General features: G+C 48.1%; 1 protein-coding gene across 2 annotated transcripts in view; it reads right to left on the reverse strand.

Annotated features, from left to right (window-relative positions):
* Positions 1 to 207: 207 nt before the first annotated feature.
* The window catches only part of CCDC50 (coiled-coil domain containing 50), a 48,198-nt gene continuing 28,764 nt past the window's right edge, over positions 208 to 19,641 (reverse strand). Inside the window, exons 4-12 of one of the 2 annotated variants that reach the window (XM_064152924.1) lie at positions 18,109 to 18,199; positions 15,359 to 15,467; positions 10,768 to 11,469; positions 6,349 to 6,455; positions 4,862 to 4,906; positions 4,225 to 4,329; positions 3,173 to 3,252; positions 2,101 to 2,198; positions 208 to 1,119 (exon numbers count right to left, since the gene is read on the reverse strand). In XM_064152924.1, coding sequence (XP_064008994.1) covers positions 1,100 to 1,119; positions 2,101 to 2,198; positions 3,173 to 3,252; positions 4,225 to 4,329; positions 4,862 to 4,906; positions 6,349 to 6,455; positions 10,768 to 11,469; positions 15,359 to 15,467; positions 18,109 to 18,199 — 1,357 coding nt within the window. In that variant the 3' untranslated portion in view covers positions 208 to 1,099. The remainder of the gene's footprint in view (positions 1,120 to 2,100; positions 2,199 to 3,172; positions 3,253 to 4,224; positions 4,330 to 4,861; positions 4,907 to 6,348; positions 6,456 to 10,767; positions 11,470 to 15,358; positions 15,468 to 18,108; positions 18,200 to 19,641) is intronic. The other variant, XM_064152923.1, reaches the window with a different exon arrangement.

The following is a 19,641-nucleotide window of genomic DNA, read 5'->3' on the forward strand; positions in this document are numbered from 1 at the left end:
ACAGCAGAAAAAAACACCTTCAAAGGGTGAAGGGAAAGAAGTGTAGACCAGCACAGACACTGTGTGTGGACTGTTTGGCACTTGGCATCTAGCTCAAAGTTAGCAGGAACTGTGGAGTTTTTGATTCACTGCCCATATGGCCTTCCTCCAGACACATCTCCAAGACATGTGCAGGTTCAGCCCCAAGTTAGTGTACTCAGCTAGAAGTTAGGAGTTCCTCCTTTACTTCAGTGAAATTCTTTGGCTTCAACCATACTGAAGCTCAAAGCAGGTGACCACAGAGAGGTCCCTTCAGGCATTTAAATGTTTGTGTGACTCTTCCCAATCCACAGCTCACAGCTTCATCAACTCCCTGGCACATCTTTCAAGGTTGTGCACACGAGGAATAATTTCAGATGAAACTATCTCCTCTGTACTGTTCTATACTGAAACCTGGAGCTAAAATACCTAGTTACATACTCTGCCCAGACTGTGTTACACCCTCTGCCCAGACTGCTGCAAACCCTACACAGAAACACACTTCAGAAATGCTCTTCTGTAGGCAATTACTTTCTCACCAGTCCCAGCTTCTGCCTTTTGCTGGTGTCTGTTCCTCTCTCCCTCCTGCAAGCTAGCATGGTGTCAGGCTGGCTCAGCTGCCTTACCCAACACACGAAGAACACAGTTCCTCTTACAACTCTTTGCTAAGCCATCCTAATACAGAAAGGATTTGTGCTTCCAACAGTCTGCTGCATCGCATACAACTCAATTCAGATCTTTGATTTTCCTCCCTGTTTTTCTCTTTCCTATGTGTCAAAGCTACAGGCAAAGCTTACAAATTAAAAGGCAGGCCTGAAAAGAAGGTCAAAAGGGAGCTGTTGAAGTCAGCTGGTTGATTTACATGGCTCAGCAGCGGCTAGATTGCACTGTCCTGCTTCAGCCACCACAACAGGGAAGAAATTCAAACAAACAATGTTCCTTAACATGATGACACTTAAGAGGAGATCCTTGGAGAGGAAGGTGGACCTCCCATTGGGCAAGGGATCAAGAAAGTTGCCTGGCAATTCCAGTAATGTTTGCTACAGAAGAGTCAGTACCAAAGCAAAGGCTTAGCACGGCTTTACTGCTTCCTACGGGAACCTGGAAAGGAAAACAGAAACAAAACAAAATCTGTAAGGACAGATCCAGGTGAAGAAAATGCTACTTGCAGTCATCAAACTTTCCAGTGGGCCTGATGAAGACAGAACACAAGTTTCCCAAAGTTTAGATTTTGAAAGTGCCCACATTTAAGTCACAATCAGTAGAGCTGGAAGAAAACTAGAATCATAGAATGGTTTGGGTTGGACAGGACCTCCAAATGTCATCCAGTCCACCTGCCCCTGCAGTCAGCAGAGGTATCTTCAACTAGAGCAGGTTGCCCAGAGCCCTCTTGAGCCTCACCTTGAATATCTCCAGGGATGGGACCTCAACTACCTCTCTGGGCAACTTCTTCAAGTGTTCCACTACCCTCACGGCAAAGAACTTGTTCCTAAACATGAGTGACTGCATCCAGCTCTGGCTGCCCACTTCCTCCCCCAGAGTCTCTAGAGATACCTCAGGCAATTGGCATTCTCATTTAAAAAACTGGGGGGGTGACCCTTACTACACTGCTCTTGTGCCAAATGACTTGAGGAAACAAGCCAAGAAACCACTGCTGAGATGCTACAGGAACAAAACAAGCCTGTTCCCATCCACCCATTACATGACACTGCCAGGTTTTGTCTTGCATTAGATTGTTTGATCCTAGTGACTCACCTAAAATCCATCACATCATCGTCTCCACATTATTTCCCCTTCATTTACTGCCTGCATTTGCAGCCATTCATCATTAAGAGACCACAGAGGGCAGGCTGAGAGCAGTTTGACAAACTCGAGGTAAACCAATTCAGCTGCTCCGTCTCGGCTTGCAACATGCTCAGCAAGCACAACGCAGCAGCGAGTAGCATCACCTGCCTGCTGGGCCAACACTCTCCACTCCTCCTGTTAGCATCTCTTTCCAGTATCATGGGCTGCAGGCTGTTTGGTTGAGGAAAACAGTGCACAGTAATTGCTTGAGGCAACTGTGGGCTTGGTCCTCCCTACCTTTAGGAGAGTGCTCAGGTTTGGGGACCTGGCGTGAAGGGCTGGGCTGGCTTGTGTAATATCGAGCATGTTCAAAGTCATCCAGGTGAGGCTGTGACCTGCCAAGCATAGTGAGAAAGCATTGGGAAAAACACACTCAGAGGCATAACAGCATGGCAAAAGCAACATCTCAGCCACCTGGGTCTGTCCCTGGTAGTTTGATGAGAACTGTATTTGGCCTGGACTTACTCCTCTAAGTGCAGCTCACTTCTGTTTCTTCAGAGAGGAATGCGCGGTGCTTACAGCTGCTGGACTGCTTTCATTTAATCGTGGTTGAGAGTTGTCAAGAGACAAAGAACTTTCAAGATAAAAGCCTGATGCACTCTCACTCAAAAGAGCAATATTTTTAAGAGTGTTTAATGCTTGTCTGCTTTTTATCCTGGAGTATTTTAATGAGATCTCTCTCAGTCTCCACCTGCTCGCTTGTTTCTTCTGCAAATTCAATATCTATTCCTAGGGTCATTGCCTCCACTGGAAATCAAAGCCAACAGGGATCACTTCCACGGCTCAGTCCTTCATGAGGAGCATCTGAGATTCAGAAACAGCACTGGGCTACAGCACATTGGCATGAAATGTGGTACCCCAAAAACACAATGTACTTGCTTGCAGAGGGACATCCATGCCCAATAGCAAGAAGAGCATACATGGCTTAACCAGGGAGCAGGTAGCCAAGGGAGCAGCTGTGCAAATACATTGTGATTACTCCTCCCTGCCCAGAGATGACATTTGGTTTCACATCCCCAGGAGTGTTTTAACCCTCTCAATGTTTCTTTGCCATTTAACAAATGTCACTGCACAAACTCATCAATCTCTGTCAGCACCAGGCAGGGAGACTGATAGGGACAAATGCCATGAGCACAGCGAGTGACGCACGGCTCCCAGCACCTCACGAGCTCTGTGCCCTCCACCTCGTCAGTGCTAAAATCTCTGCTGCCTACCAAGCCCCTCGTGGGTGAGTCAGACTGGTCACCACACAACTCCTCCCCAAGATTCAGCTTCTGAGCAGCTTCCCAAGTGCCCATTTCAAGCTCACCTTGCAGGCCTGTCGCCTTTGTGTCGCTGAGCTTCAGGCCCTTCTTTCGACCTTGAGCACGTGGACTCACTTGCATCACGCTGCTGGGAAGAAGGGAAAGCAGCTCACCTGTGTGCCCTGCACGACAGCACCCAGTGCACTGAGGCTGCCACAGCTCTGTGCAGACCTTCTGTGCTCAGCTGATACACAAAACTGACTACAGCCAGGCATGAATGGCAGAAGCAGCAGGACTGCTTTCCAGTAAATGAAGCTCTGGACCCAGCTCTGAGACAGCACTGGGGACCTATCCTGAGCTGGAGTGGAATGCAGTCAGTGTGTAATGGCTGTGCACACTCTGGACTCAGCACAAGGCACTGGCTGCACGCAGCTGTGTGCCTGCAACCATTCTAGCACAGTAAGGAGGCTGAAATCAGAGCTAACTCCAAGTGGCCCCAAGGTTAATGTCATGTTCCCTTTAGCACCTTACCAGTGCAGACAAAGAAATCTGTTTTCTGTCAACTTCCACATCAGCTAGCCAAGCCTCTGCAGTGCTACTCATGCAAAAAATCATGTGCTTTCATTCATAGAATCAAGCAGGTTGGAAGAGACCTCTGAGATCATCCAGTCCAACCTAGCACCCAGCCCTATTCAGTCAACCAGACCACGGCACTAAGTGCTTCATCCAGGCTTTTCTTGAACACCTCCAGGGATGGTGACTTAATTATGAAGCAGAGTGATGCTGGAGCATCTGGTCTGCGCTTATACCTGCAGTGCACATACAGAACTAGCTCCTGCTTCTGCTTCAGCAGAGGGAATGTCCTGCATCAGGAGGACTGAAAGCAAATGAGGGAGGCCACAAGGTGCTGTGACATCCAGCACCACCCTCAGAGGCCAGAGTCCAAGGCTTACCTTGCTTGAGGCTGAAGCCAGAGAGCATCTAACCAGGTCACTTCAAAAGGTTTAGGAAACCACTGAGTAACAGGCAGCAAAGACCCTCTGGATGCATGAGTCTGCATCATTTCTTTTACTCTCACCCTACACCCACACCTCCCTCTGGAACACCTCTCCAATACCTTCCAGTCCTGATCATGCCTCCTTTTTTCCAAGGAAGACTTTTCTCTCTCCTTCCCTTTTTTGAAAGCCTTTTTCTCCTCAGCCATTAAGAGCCGAGCAATTTCCTAGAAGGGAAAATACAGAAAGCAGTCAGATGGTTTTAATGCTCTTGGGAGTTTCAAGTACTTAAAACCTTCCCTATGGACAGCTGCTGGATGGGGAAGGTGCAAAGCCAAGATGCCACCCAAAACAAGTGACAGAGGGGAATTAAGGCTGACAAGATGCAGCATGCCTAGTGGACCTCTGATTTGACACAACTGTATTTGCAGACCCTTTCTCCCCTTCCCCCCTTTTCCTTCAGCGTGGGGAGGTTCATTTTGCAGCATCTCTGAAAACAATCCCTTGGGGCTCAGCTACAAGAGATGCACTTTCAGAGCTACAAACTTCCTTCCTCTGCCACATTTGCAGCAGGCAGGACAACATCTTCCTTGGCCAGCTGGAGCATATGTACGAAAAACAGCTAGGAAAAACCCCACTATGGAGCAGAGCTTCTTCTACAAGGCAGGAGACAAACAATTAGAGGGTCAGAGGGGCCAAGCACAGTTTGCCAGTTTCTGCAAGTAAAAGAATACTGCAAACATTTGACTTCTGCCTCACCTCATCTTGAGCTACTTGAGCTGCTTTCTGATCTGCCTCGCTAGCCTGGAAAAAAACAGGAGGGAAGGAAAAACAGGGGGAAAGTTAAACAAAAAAATAAAGAAACACCTCCAAATTATTCACTCCTTAGCTTACTGGGCAGGGCAAGCAGGTGCCCACACAAACACACTCTACAATCCTCTCCAAACATACTTGGCTAGCTTCCCAGAATCAAGGAATTGTCAGGGCTTGAAGGAACCTCAAGGATCATCCAGTTCCAACTCCCCTGCCATGGGCAGGGACACCTCACACTAGATCAGGTTGCCCAAAGCCACGTCCAAGCTGGCTTTAAACACCTCCAGGGATGAGGCTTCCACCACCGCCCTGGGCAACTTGTGCCAGGGTCTTGGCACCCTCATGCTGAAGAACTACTTCCTAATATCCAATCTGAATCTACCTACTTCTAGTTTTGTTCCACCACCCCTAGTCCTATCACTACCTGACACCCTAAGAAGTTCCTCCCCAGCTGTCTTGTAGCCCCCTTCAGATACTGGAAGGCCACTATAAGGTCTCCTTAGAGCCTTCTCCTCTCCAGACTGAACAGCTCCAACTCTCCATCTGTCTTCACAGCAGAGCAGCTTCAGCCCTCTGATTATCCTCATGGCCCTTCTCTGGACATGCTCCAGCACCTCCAGATGCTTCTTGCACTAGAGGCTCCAGAACTGGGCACAGTGCTCCAGGTGTGATCTCACCAGAGTGAAGGAGCAGAATCACCTCCCTTGACCTGCCAGACACACTTCTTTTGATGCAGCCCAGGCTCTGCTTCACTTTCTGGGATGCCACAGTGCACACATGCTGAGCTTCTCATCCATCAGCACCCCCCAAGTCCCTCTCCTCAGGGCTGCTCTCAAGCCAGTCCCTGCCCAGCCTATATCAGTGCCTGGCATTGCCCTGATCTAGATGCAGAACCCTGCACTTGATCTCACTGAACCACATGAGGTTGGCTTGGGCCCCGCTCTGATGCCTGTCAAGGTCCCCCTGGATAGAATCATAGAATCAACCAGGTTGGAAGAGACCTCCAAGATCATCCAGTCCAACCTAGCACCCAGCCCTATCCAATCAACTAGACCATGGCACTAAGTGCCTCATCCAGTCTTTTCATCCTGCCCTCCAGCATGTCTTGACCCAACATCAAACTGTCATTCCAGCTTTACTGCCCAGTTTTGCTCTCATCTATCTGCCAGGCCACACAACAAGGTGTTGCCTACCCTGCTGCCCTCTCTCTAAACCAGGCAATAGTTTGTGTCTCCTGGAAACATTTATATCACTCTGCTTCAGTCATTTCACTTTGGGGTGTTTATATAGGAGGCAAAAGTAATCACCAGTCTGCACAGTAACAAGATTTTAGGTCTTAAATCACTCAAATATGTAAGAAAGGCTTCATGTGTAAGAAAGCTGTCATCACTGGCTAGCTCCTTTGACTTCTCTAATGCATCTTCTCTACTTACCAGGAGCTCTTCCTCCTGCAGCTTCCGAGCCATCTCTGCATCAGACAGCTCCTGCTCACTCTGGGGTTTATCATACATGGCCTGCTGTGACCCCCTCGACCTGGTGCCTACAGAATTGTGTGGAAAAAAGAAAACCAAACAAACAATCAGCTCCCTCATTCCTCAGATGTGTTGGCAAGGAAATCCCCACCATCTCCCCAGAATCAAGAGGGGCAGAGACCACAAGAGGGTACCTGCCAGACAGCTGCTTTGAGAGTACCTTCAGCTGAGGTACAGCATGAACCTTTGGGAGACCTCTCTGGGCACACAGAAATATTTGATACACCATGACAACAACTCCACGGCAGAAGAGGCCACATCTCTTGAAGCACCCTTTGCTGACACACTGATGCTAGCCAAGGAACCCTAATTATCCCACACTCTGCATCTGAAACACTGGCAAAAGCAGGCAGCAAAGAGCAGCCCAACATCTGCAGTCTCTCAACATACCTCTGCAAAAGCTGCTTGGAGAAGACTCCTGTGAGGCTCCTGACAGTTTCTTCCATAGGCTGACCCATGAACTTTACAACTCACAGTGAGAAAACAGCTAAGGAAACCTTTGTGAAGGTCAGCTAAGGTCAACTCCTAGCTTTGAGTGGAAAGTTTTACCTGTTTATTTTGAAGTTAAACCATCCCCAAGTGATTTCAAATGATGCCATCTGAGTTCCTCCATAGCCTGTTTACACTTCTTCTATCTGCAGTCTGAACTCTATTGTTGAATCACCTTGGACACCTCAATATGCTCCCTGCTTTATGTCTCAAGCATACACTCTGGATATCCACCTGCCTCTCTTCCACCCCAAACTCAGGACAGAGATTTCACTCGAAGCTTTGATACCTCCAGCTAACACCATCTGCACATCTATTATAAATACCTGTTTCATTTTACTGGGTCATCTAACAGTTTGCTTCCCAGCAGGTAAAAACAAAGTGGGGAGGAAAAAAAGGAAGTAACCAACTGACCTCACAAAGTACATCTATTAATAAACTACATTCCAGCAAGCATCCAGAAGACTTCCAACTGCAGAGACCAAAGACCTCATGTGTTAACCCAGAATAAGAAACCCTCTCCTCTCCAGGTATTAAAAGAGGAGTTGGGTTAGGTTTGGGTTTATTTTGTTGCTTCTGGGAGGGTTTTTCTGGGCCGGATTTTTTGGTTTAGTCAACTGATGGATGCCCTTAAGCAATAAATACCTCTCTTAGGATAAAAAAAACCCACCCACATCCTGGTCTCCACGCTGGTGACACATGGGTTTGATGGGTGGATCACGAGATGGATAAAGAAATGGCTTGATAGCTGCACCCAAAGAGTGGCTGTCAATGTGGAGGCCAGTGACAAGTGGAGTCCCTCAGGGATCAGTCCTGGGACCAGTCTTGTTCAACATCTTTGTGGGTGCCATGGACAGAGGCACTGAGTGCAGCTGATGACACCAAGCTGAGTGGTGCAGCAGACAGGGTGGAGGGCAGGGATGCCATCCGGAGGGACCTGGACAGACCGGAGAGGTGGGCACAAGCCAACCTCATGAGGTTCAACAAGACCAAGTGCAGTGTCCTGCATTTGGGTCGAGGCAATGCCACGCACAAATCCAGGCTGGGCAGTGAGTGGCTGGAGAGCAGCCCTGAGGAGAGGGACTTGGGGCTGCTGGTGGATGAGAATCTCAGCATGAGCCAGCAATGTGCAGTTGCAGCCTGAAGGCCAATCAGATCCCGAGCTGCATCAGAAGTGTGGCCAGCAGGGCGAGGAAGGCGATCCTTCCCCTCTACTCAGCTCTGCTGAGACCCCACCTGGAGTACTGCATCCAGTTCTGGAGCTCCCATTACAAGAAGGATGTGAACATGAGGAGTATGTCCAGAGAAGGGCCATGAGGATGCTCAGAGGGCTGGAGCAGCTCTGCTGTGAGGACAAACTGAAAGAGTTGAGGCTGTTGAGTCTGCAGAAGAGGAGGCTCCCAGGTGACTTTATTGTGGCCTCCCGGTATGTGAAGGGGGTCTCCAAAAAAGCTGGGGAGGGACTTTTTAGGATATCAGGGAGTGACAGGACCAGGGGGGATGGAGCAAAGCTGGAGATAGGTAGGTTCAGGCTAGACATGAGGAGGAAGTTCTTCAGTATGTGAGTGGTGAGAGCCTGGAATGGGTTGCCCAGAGAGGTGGTTGAAGCCCCATCCCTGGAGGTGTTTAAGGCCAGGCTGGATGAGGCTGTGGTCAGCCTGCTCTAGGGTAGGGTGTTCCTGAGCATGGCAGGGGGGTTGGAACTAGATGATCCTTGTGGTCCCTTCTGACCCTGACTGATTATGTGATTCCAAAAATAACACAAATACAACTTAATCTTAAGATGGCACTGTTGGCAAGTCTGACCTGGCCCTTCTCCCATCGTGCAAGCAATCCAAGCTGGGAAGAACTCTGGCAAAAAGCATCAGCTTGGCCACATTTAAATTACTCAGAGTGTTTCCAGGGTCAAGGTAAGCACTGTTTTACCACAGCAGAATGAACAACATTGCTGAGAGGCTCCCATACACCACTGCTTCTATGAAGAATAGTCAATTTCCTGGAATTGTTTGCTGACCAGTCTGAGGCTGAACTTTCTTCACCCACTGATTGGTGCCAGGCTTCAGTTTAGCTCAGAGGGCAACAATAAATGTCACTTCCACATCACCCCTGCCTGCACTCGGGGGAGTAGGAAGCCCATCATGACCATGGTCCACAGGAAGAGGATGTGAGGTTCTGGCTACTCCAGCTCAATGTGATGAGATACTGAGTCACTTGGATCCACACTGCATCGGAGGTTATGTAAAGACCTAATTAACACTGTTCACTTCTGTAATGATCTACTGCACCATGAAGACAAAGAACAGCTCTCCCAGCATCTCCAAAGGCATACTTGTGACGGTTTGAAATTAGACAAAAGATTCAGACTGGATGTTAGGAACAAGTTCTGCACCATGAGCGTTGCCCAAGGAGGTGGCCGAGGCCTCATCCTTGGATATATTCAAGGTGAGGCTCAACAGGGCTCTGGGCAACCTGACTTAGTGGAGGATGTCCCTGCTCATTGCAGGGGCATTGGACTGGATAATCTTTGGAGGTCCCTTCCAGCCCAAACCACTCTATGATTCCCACCTTATCCAAAAGAAGACCAGCAGATGGCTTAAAGCACAAATTTCCCATGCCACGACAGATATGGATCCAAATCATTGTACTGCTTTCACCAAGAGACAGCTCACCCCTGCTCCAGTGTGGTTTTAAAAGGTGAAAGGCAGATCTGGATCTTCAGAACCAGGCTCTGCTCAAAGATGCCCAGAGATAGGACAAGGGGCAGTGGGTGTGTGCTAGCTTGAGCCTAGCTGGGATATTTCAGTCAGAGGAATTAGATTACAGGCTGTGAAAGGGAAACAATGGTGATGGCTACTTCACTCAGGCTTGCTGAGATGTATAAAAACAAGAACACAGATAACAGAGTTGCCTTCTGGCTCTGGCTGCCTCCCTTCTCTCTCTATCCTGCCATCTTTGTAACTAATCCTTCTGCTTCCTAACCCCCACCCCCCAGCCAACTCTCCAAACTCACCTTGAATGTAACGCAGACTCTGGGATAAGGCAGAGGGGTGAAAAGGAGGTGGAAGTGTGGTTAGGAGCCCCTCCTGAGGACTCTGCTTTCTGGGAGGGCTGCTGTGTTTGTGTGTTACCTTTTTAACTTGTCTATTTCTGTCTGTAGCTGTGTATATTGTAAAGATCTACTTGTAGATCGTGCTAAGCTGTAAAGACAAAGCTCCATTCTCCCTTCCAGCTCGGCTGTGTCTAGTTTGGGTGATTTACTTAAGGTTAAGGCAGGGCAAATAACACCCAAACCATCACAGGGTGCAAGCTGGAGCAGAGGAGGTTCCACAGGAACATAAGAAAAAACTTTTTCACTGCGAGGGTGACAAATACTGGCACAGGCTGCCCAGAGAGGTTGTGGAGTCTCCTTCTCTGGAGACATCCAAAATCCACCTGGACACATACCCACGTGACTCTGTTCTGGCAGGGTTGTTGGCCTGGATGATCTTTTCCAGGTCCCTCCCAACCCCTAATGTTCTGTGATTCTGTGTTTGGGTTTAGTTGGTTTGCTTTTAAAGACACAGGACAATGAGAACACGACTTCCAAAAATACCATCTTACCTATCCTTGCTGCCATGGGACATGTCAGGACATAAACAGAGCAAGAATGCTAATGGATAAGAAAAAGCTCAACTGAACAAGGGAGATAAACCAGGCAGGCTTCACTGTGGGCACTTTGGAGAGATACTGGATAAGCCTCTTCCAAGAAACGCCAGAGCTTTTGGCCGCTGGGGCAGGGCACACAAAGGTCCATCTCCATGTGGACGTGCGCCTTGCCCATCACTTGGTTACCTGAGTCTCGCTGGTGGTCTCCAACCTTTCCCTGGGACACGGCATGGAGGGAAGGAGAAGGTCTCCTGAGGGCTGTCCTTTTGCAGTCTCTTTCCTCACCCCTCCTGCGACTGTCTCTGGCCTCAGCCCCGTGGAGATCCTCGTCAGGCGGCGCCCTGTGTGCCGAGCGCCCTCCACGATGAGGTTTGTGCTTTTCAGAGTGTGCCAGGTGGCTGCTGCCCCGGTGCCAGCTCTCCTGCTCGGCCTCCAGCTCCACGTCGAGATGGGGAAGGTGCTTTGCTCTGGTTTGCCTCGTCTGCTTTCTGCTGTGCTGCACCTGCTCTGAGAGTCCACGCTCTGACTCCAGGTCAAGACTGTGAGGTCTCCAAGCCTTCTCCCTGCAGGCTCTCCTCTCCTGCAGCTCCCAGCTGTTGCTGTAGTCAGAAGCGCTGTGCTCAGCTTCTCTTTGCAGGTCAAGGCTGGGGTGTCTCCGGGACCTTCCCTGGCTGGCTGATTTCCCTTCCTGTGGAGGGCCACTGCTGGCCTTGCTTGACGGAGAGGACTCGCAGCGAGGCTCCGCAGGGCAGTGTCTGCGCCTGGAGGCTTGGCTGGGTGACGGCGAGGCCACTGCTCGGCACTCCCTGCGCCGCCGCACGTCCCTGTCACCACTACTCGCTCTGTGACGCTCAGAAACCTGCTCTCTGGGGCGACCCCAGCGCTGCTCTGAGCAATAGGGGGGGACAAACAAGGTGCAGGTTAGTGGCACAAGGGTTAATGTTGGTTCAGCAAGGCCAGACTCACAAGAAGCAGATGAGGGCCCCTGAGGTAAAGAGAAGCTGGAAAGGCAGGGGAAGCATAAGGGGGTCAGAAAGAAGGGCAGCTGTGATGTAAGGCTGGTAGGACAGCACAGAATGAAGTGGCAGCCAGCCCAACAGTGAGTGCAAGCTCCTCCTAAGTCAAGGACAAACCAATATGGAGAGAAGGACTTCAAAATGATGCTATCAGGGCTGAAAAACAGTCAGCAGAGCAGCTCATCTCCTAGTGACACTCTCACAGATACTGAAGCCACCAGAGAAAGGCTTACAAAGGAGAACACAAGGTGCAGGTAAAGCTGGGAGGCAGCGTGGGAGGGCTGGAAGGTAAGGCCAGGAAGGGGCCAAGCAGAGGATCAGTCTGACTCCTGGTTTATGAGCATCAGTGTCTCCTGCAAACAGCCTCACACAAGGGGAAGAAGACCCACATAAAGCAGAAGAGAAAGAAAGGCAGGATGGGATTTGTAAGTTAATTTTATTTACTACTTTAAAGCAAGAACAAGACCACAGTTAAGCTGCTGCATCCAACTATCTTCCACCACAGGCTCTCCTCTATCTCTCACAAGCCCAAAAGCTTTGGTGCCTGCACTGACTTGCTGCCTGAAGAGAAGTTTAGGCTCTGACTGCAGAGAGGGTTATGGGAATGTAAGGACAGGGTAAGGTTTCACCAAGCACAGGCTCTTGACCTCAGCAATGTAGCTAGAAAAGCCACTTACTCAGCAGCCTGGCAGGGTTGCTTCCTCCATGCTTTCCAGAAAGCAGGTGGAAACTGTCTTTGCTTTTAGTTTCACTAAGCAAAGTGACATGGTTGTGAGGATGCAGCAGTCTGTCTGCCTCCAAACTGCTGATCAAATTCTTTTTCAATCAACCCACTGCTAAGAAAAACCATTGCACTGAGTGAACTGGGTTTGCTCTTTAGCTGTTTTTCAGAAGGAAGGTGTATTTCTGAAGGAAAAAAAACCCAGTTCCTTGAAGCAGAGGCTGATTGGAAACAGAACACCACCAAAAAAAACCCCAGCCAAGCAGGGTGAGACTCTCCTCCTCCACTGCTCAGACTTTTTCATTTAGTATCTCAAAATATTTAATAGCTTTCACTGCACATGAAGTGCATTTTGTTTCAATAAACTGTTCTGACTTCCTTACAGTCATTTAGATTCTGAGGGGGTGAGAAACAAAACAAACCAAACAGCCACTGCCAAAAAAACCCCAAACCAACACATACCAAAAATTAACCTCCCATTCAATGACTCCTCTAGTCAGAGATGCCAACAGTGCAACTTTCAGAGCCAGCAAAAATAGTCTAGAGAAAATCCTCCATGAGAACAAACCTGTGTGACTGTTATCTAGAACTGGTTTGTTTCCAAAGGCCTGCATTGACAGGATGAGGGCAATGGCTGCAAACTAGAGAAGAGGAGGTTTAGACTGGATGTTAGGAACAAGTTCTGCACTCTGAGGGTGCTAGAACACTGGAACAGGTTGCTCAGGGAGGTAGTTGAGGCTCCATCCCTGGAGATATTCAAGGTGAGGCTTGACAGGACTGTGGGCAGCCTGATCTAGATGAGGATGTCCCTGCTGACTGCAGCAGGGGTTGGACTGGGTGACCTTTTGAGGTATCTTCCAACCCAGACCATTTGGTTACTTGCAAAGACCCAAGGATTGTTAGAGCAATTCACAGCAGTCCTTGTTAACTGGTTGGGGTTTTTTGCCCAGTTTTAGATGATTCACATCTCACAGAAAATAAATATCCAATGAATCAGTCTAAGTGACTTACTGAACAACAGAGACTACAGCCTAAAAGCAAGAGGCAGGTTTTGAACAAGACTAACAGAGGTCTAAAATTTAAGTCAATCTTTTAAATGAAGGAAAGCTCAAAGAGAACAGCAAGCAGCAGAAATCACAAAGAGCAAAGCATGGCCACGGCAGGAAAGAACTGCTGCAGGTAACACAAGCCTGCCAAAGAGCCTGAGTCAATGATCTGCTGTTGTGCCATCTCAGGGCAAACAACTCCTTAGCAAGCACCCGTTTTTGCAGCACCTTCCCCACAGATCACTCTTCAGGTCCTGGTGCAAGCAGCAAGTGACTGAGCAATGTCAGGAATGTTTTTTGTGGCACAGACACTACTGGAAAGAATTCCATCTCTTTTCACAGTTATTTTTTCACTTTAAGGGCTCAGATTCCTTTGAAGCAACAGCCTCAATCCACATTCCTCCTGAACGTGGATACATTTTTGTTTGCTCTCAAGACAAGACTAAAACCCAAACAAAGCAAAGGGCTTTTGTGTGTGTTTAATTCCACTGACAATAAATACAATAAAAACTGAGGATGCTGAAGCCTAAACAAACAGATCCCAAGTATTTATGTGTTTCCAGATCAACAGACTAGATCCTGTCATCAAAATCCACTCCAGTCCTTTCTAGTTTTTAAGGAGTATGGATCAAGAGCAGCACTACTATGTATGGGCAAACAAAACCGCTTCTACCTCACCTTCAAGACTAGAGATTATGGCAGGAAGGCATACAAATATTCTGCTCTGGGAATCTGCATCACAACCTCAGTGCAGCTGATTTCTGCTCCAAAACCCCATTATGTCCTGTCACCTCTGCACAGCAACACTCTTACCTATATTGTGGGGTATTTTTCCAGGGACTTGTCCTATTCAATTCTGAAAACCTGAACTGTGAGTTGGCCAAAAAAGTCCAAGATCAAAGTCTTTCCCAGCTCTGTACACGTAGCAGGACTTGAGGTCATGAGGTTTCCACTCTGTTACTATTTTGCACTTTGTGCTTTGTTTTCTTGGCCATCCTTGAACTTCTTTCCAATTGAAACCAAAATACTTCGTGTATGCTCAAAGACATTTAACATCACCAATGCACTGGTGTTAAAGTATGAAAGAAGAGGTTTGATCTTCATCTTCATGACTTGCTAATCAAAAGCAGCTCCTCTTTTCCACACCACGTTTTTATTGTTGGCTGGTTTGGATTTTTTTAAAGCAAGAACAGAAGAACCACCACCAATGCACAGCAAAGCCAGCCCCAGATTGCTCCATAATTAAACACACCCTGATTCTCTCCTCTTAAAAGAAGGGTCTGCATTCAATCACAAAAGCCAACCAAGCAGGCTACAGCGCTGTGGGTCCTCTCTTTTCCACAACGTCCAGGCCCAAATGATTGCAGCAGAGACAGTCTGTGGAGATGACCTTGTTGTTATTCAGTAAGTCAAAGCAGTTGTGCTAATTTTAATGCTTGGACACATACCTGCAAGGAGTTATTTTTGAAAGGCTGTTCCCATGAAGCAGCATTTATTCCTCTAGGCATGCAGCCATGAGCTGAACACAGAACTGTTTCTCTTCGAATGCAAGTGTGGAATTACAGCTGCATTTCTCCCCCACACACACACTTGTGGTGTCACACAGAAGTAATTGTGGCTCATCAGTACCATCACCTACTACATTTTTCCCTCTGAAAACATGCAAGAATGGGTATGGTGGCACATACACAGATCATATAGCCTAGCTCTGTCCTTTGGGCCATCTTCCAGCACACCAAAAATCGTAACAATGTGTTCTCTACTGGTCTGGGGCTTTGGTTTGTTTGTTTTAGTAGAGTTTTATTAGTTTGTTTTTGGGTTTTGGTTTGCTTGGCTTTAATATTTCCTGATTCTAGGATAAAGTCTGACCCTGACCCTGGAAATTGATGCAATGCTGCAGAACTCAACACAGGCAGTTTCTGAAATGGAGTTGTCAGATCACCACATTCACCTCTACTGCTGTGATTTTGACCTTTTCTCTCTCAGAAACTTACCTCCATTCTCTGCATAATAGCTATCTTCATAGACTGTGTGTCCCTGGGGTTCTGGATAGTGCTTCTTGTGCTTCTTTTCTTCCTGCAGTTGCAGGAGCCGGGCAATGTCCTGCAGAGGGGGAAGAAAAGAGATGTTGTAGCTCCAAATTCCCCTACTCAAATATTTATTCAGTTATAAAAACCCTGATAGTTTTAACTTTTCAGGCACAGCAACAACAGGGCTATTCTCAAAATTCAATCACTGGGCTGGATGCAGCTTCCAACATAAGTGGCTGACACAAGGAACCACTTCAGAAAGCAGTATCCAACTTCACCTAGCCCCACTGTTAAGCTTCCAACCCCAGGGCAGACTTGCATGTTCCTGTTCCACAGGCACACAACCCTGCAAAGCCTTAATGGCCAAAGCACGCCAGATGGGACTGTGTGTGCAACCTCAGGCTCTCAGGTTGGATTTGGAAGTCACATGAGTGGGCTGGATCTGTCCTTGGACTCCACCAAGGAAAGAAAAACACAGGGGCAGACACTTCTGACTGGAAAGAGTTCCCAAAGTCATGAACTCAGTTCAAACTAGCTGTAATTCACAGGGACTGGAGAGTGCTGGGCAGGGAAATGCATCAATTTGACAGAGGCTAAAGGAAAAGAAAATGGAAAGGGACTTTTGGAAGAGCAGATGAGGCAGAAGGCTGGAGCACTGCAGGGACTGCAGCTGTTTATCTTCTGTCCCAGTTTTGGTAGACATGCCACCAAAGAGAGCAGCACTGTTTTCCTAACTGGTTTTCCTTCTAGATGACTAATGGATCAACAAGGCCTGGCAGCAGCAAACGGCTCCCTGAGGCTTGCTCATTTGGGGTCCAGAAGCTTACAAATAAGTGGGTGTAGCCTGAAGGTAGGAAGAGAAGCTGGAAGATACCAGCAGGGCATGTCAGCTTTTGGATGCTATTCATTTAAGCCTCCCTAATCCTCAGGAACTTCCATAGAGCAACACATGTAAAAGTGTACATGGCAGGCAGGAAAGGCATCACTGAAATGCAAACTGAGCATGAACACCCTTGGGAGCAAAGCTAGCACTGAAGGACGCTGGATGGGTGTTCAAGTACAAACTATGATCTCAGGATTCCAAAGAGATCTGCTCAGTAGCCAGCTTTGTGGAGGACTTGGGGATGCCTCAGGCTCTTTACTACCACAACAAACAAAATAAATACAATTCCTTCCCTGACAAGGTTAACCTCTTCTAGTGAGCAGAGTAAGTCTATAAATACATGGGCTTAAGCACATTATCTCCAGGACTGAGACAGCTCAGGACTTGCAAATCCAAACAAACCATTTCTTACAAACTGAACTTCTAAGTAGGCAGGCTTAGCACGTCACTGAAAATCCCTGCACACCAGACTGGCTCTGCCTCAAGAACAGCACTGGCATAACACTGCTAGCTACTACTGAGACCAGAGAGCTACAGCAGGCACAGGGCAGTGTGACAAACACAAGACTAGCCCAGTATGTGGCCAGTACAAAGGTGATGCAGAAGAATGATCAGCAGGGTGTATGTATGGATGCTGTGCCCCATAAGGGGATCTGATGTTTGTCACTATCTGCTGACAAACCCCTGGGGCACTGCACAGCCCTACTCACAGAATCACAGGTATTACTCTATTTTGTTCAGTCTCTGCATCACCACAAGAGCCTACTCAAAAGAAATGCTGCTCCAAGAGGGACCCTGGAAGGGACGCAGGTTCAATTGAAGCTCTCCAGAAGGGCCACTGTAAGAAGAGATGCTAATGCCACACCCTGCACCTTAACTCAGTCCAGTTACATTTCATCCACTGTTGGGAACTTTCCATGTAACAGCAGGAAGAGAAAGAATATTTAGAACTCCTCATTGCTTTGAGCCACATCCATCTGAAGATTGCTCCTAACAGCACGAGATGGTCAGCACACTGGTTTGACAGGTTACAGAGACCTGCTGACATGCCAGCAGGCCTCTACCTAAAGCAGGAAGAAAAGATGCAGTTTCCACAGGCAACCTGAGTAGTATTGTGCCCACTTCACCTTCCTGATAAAAATGAGACACATTTCACATCTACAGCACGTGGCCTTCCTGCCACTCTCATTGCTGCAAGCTCCTCTTCCCCACCTACCTGGGCAGCCTTTCAGTATTTGCTTAGACTTCATGGTGTAAGAGAATGAGGTCTCACACAAACATATTAATGCATCTGTCAGGTAAGAACAGATCCTTCCTTCAGACTCTTCCAGGAGACACAGTCATAAGCTGCACCAGGGGAACTTCAGGCTGGATGTTAGGAAATATTTCTTCACTGAAAGGGTTCCCAAACATGAGAGTGGTCTGCCCAGGGCAGTGGTGGAGTGACTGTCGCTGGAGGTGTTTAAGCAGTGTGTGGACCTGGCACTTAGGGGACATGGTTTGGTGTTGACCCTTCAGTGCTAGGTCCAGGGTTGGACTGGATGATCTCAGAGGTCTCTTCCAGACAGATGTCTTCTGTGATTCTGTTCAAGCCCACTTGCCCTCTTCACTAGCAAGGCAGCCGGCACCAACAAGCCTCGCGCTCTTGTGCCTGAGGACTGTATCTCACTCCTGTAAAAGGACTCCCCCAAATCTCTGTGCACAGCAAGATCTCTGAGGACAAGGACTGACACCACAGGCAAGCCAGCTCCTGTGGCTAACGACCAAGAAATGTCTGCACTGAAAGGGCTGAAACAGATAGCCTTGCCACCTCTGCAGCTTTAAAGGTTACCTCATCTTTTTCCTCTTGCCTGCGGCGCTGCTCCGCTTCAAATACCAGCTTCACTTGGATTTCCTGAGCCATCTCACAGTCCTGGCGCTCTCTAGAAGACAAGAAGACAAAGATTATAGGCAGCTGAAGTCAAAGGCAACAGTCACCCTAGAATAAAGGGATAAAAAGAGCTGAAGAACCATCTGAAACACACAGAAGAATTATTTCTTGGTATTAGCTCAGAGCCTAGGAATCCTTACCAGGGACCAGGACTCTCTGTACTCACTACTGATCAAATTTAGAAATTAGGTCCCCAAACGCTGAGAGAACAAAGCAAAAGAAATCAGATTCATAGGCAGTTTGCTAAGAAAAGAAGGGCATAGGTTAAGGCAGGACAAGGTAGTGCATAAGAGTCTCTGTACAGTCACATTCTTCTGAGGAGCTTCCATACACGCGGTGCTGAAGAAAGGCTTTAGAGGTATGGTTAATGCAGGCATTTCTGGGATGTGGTCTTCATGTGAAAGCCAGAAAGGAGAAAGTGCAGAAATGCTGAGAGCAAAGCACAGTATGAAGGCCAAGAGGAGGCTGGAGGTGGCAGCACAAGAAGTGAGACACGCCACTGAGGTTGGACAAAACACTACAGCAGATTCGGTGCCACGAGGCATCTGAGCAACACACATCAAAAAGTGGCAGCAGCAATCACCTGCTGCAAGTGCCACAGCAATACAATGTGGTGTTAACTGGGGACAGACAAAGGGGTACTGGAGTAACTGAGACACAAACAAAGAGTTTCATCTGTGCAGACAGACTGGGAAGGCCTCATTTCAGGAATGTCAGACAGGAAGCGTCTGCAAGAACTGTGCTGTATTCAGCCACAGGCTCTGCTGCCCAGCAAACAGGCTCGAACAACGGCCAGGGGCTCCTTAGGGCAACTCAGAAAAGAGATGGGAGACTTGAGATGAAATATTATGAGCTCTCCCTTTCAGCACTGTTGAAACTGAGCCAAAGACTAGCTCTGAACAGGTCAGAAAAACCAAAGCTATCTCCACAGCTGAGACTACTGAAAGGCAAGGCACAGAAGAGGAGACTGGGAACAGCAAGAGACAGACCTCTCCTTACTAGAACACACTGACAATGATCAGATAGGTGATGGGAGGACTACCAAGAGCAGATCATGGAAGCCAAGTAAATATCTCAAGAGAAGCAGGTTCAGCTATGTCAAAGTTGTGCTGTGTGGGAGCAACTAGTTGTAGGCTTGAGCAAGAATCAGGGCATAAATAACCTAGTGAATTCAGAAGCCAAGGACTAGAAGAGAGGCTGGGACATGGGTACAGGAAACTAATATAGTAGAGAAGCACTTTCAGTAGCAAGAGAGAGAAAAGCTGCCTGGATGGAGCAGTCAGTGACACCAGAGCCTTCTTCTACAGGAAGAAGAATGAGAGAACTGCAGAGAGCAGAAATGTGGTTTAGAGTGAGAAGGGACACTACCACATGGGCAGGCTTTAGAAAGACAAATGCCACCAAAAGAAACCTAATCTGGCAGAGGGAAGGAAG

Source organism: Pogoniulus pusillus, chromosome 13 (genome assembly GCF_015220805.1).
Source record: "Pogoniulus pusillus isolate bPogPus1 chromosome 13, bPogPus1.pri, whole genome shotgun sequence".
Taxonomy (NCBI): domain Eukaryota; kingdom Metazoa; phylum Chordata; class Aves; order Piciformes; family Lybiidae; genus Pogoniulus; species Pogoniulus pusillus.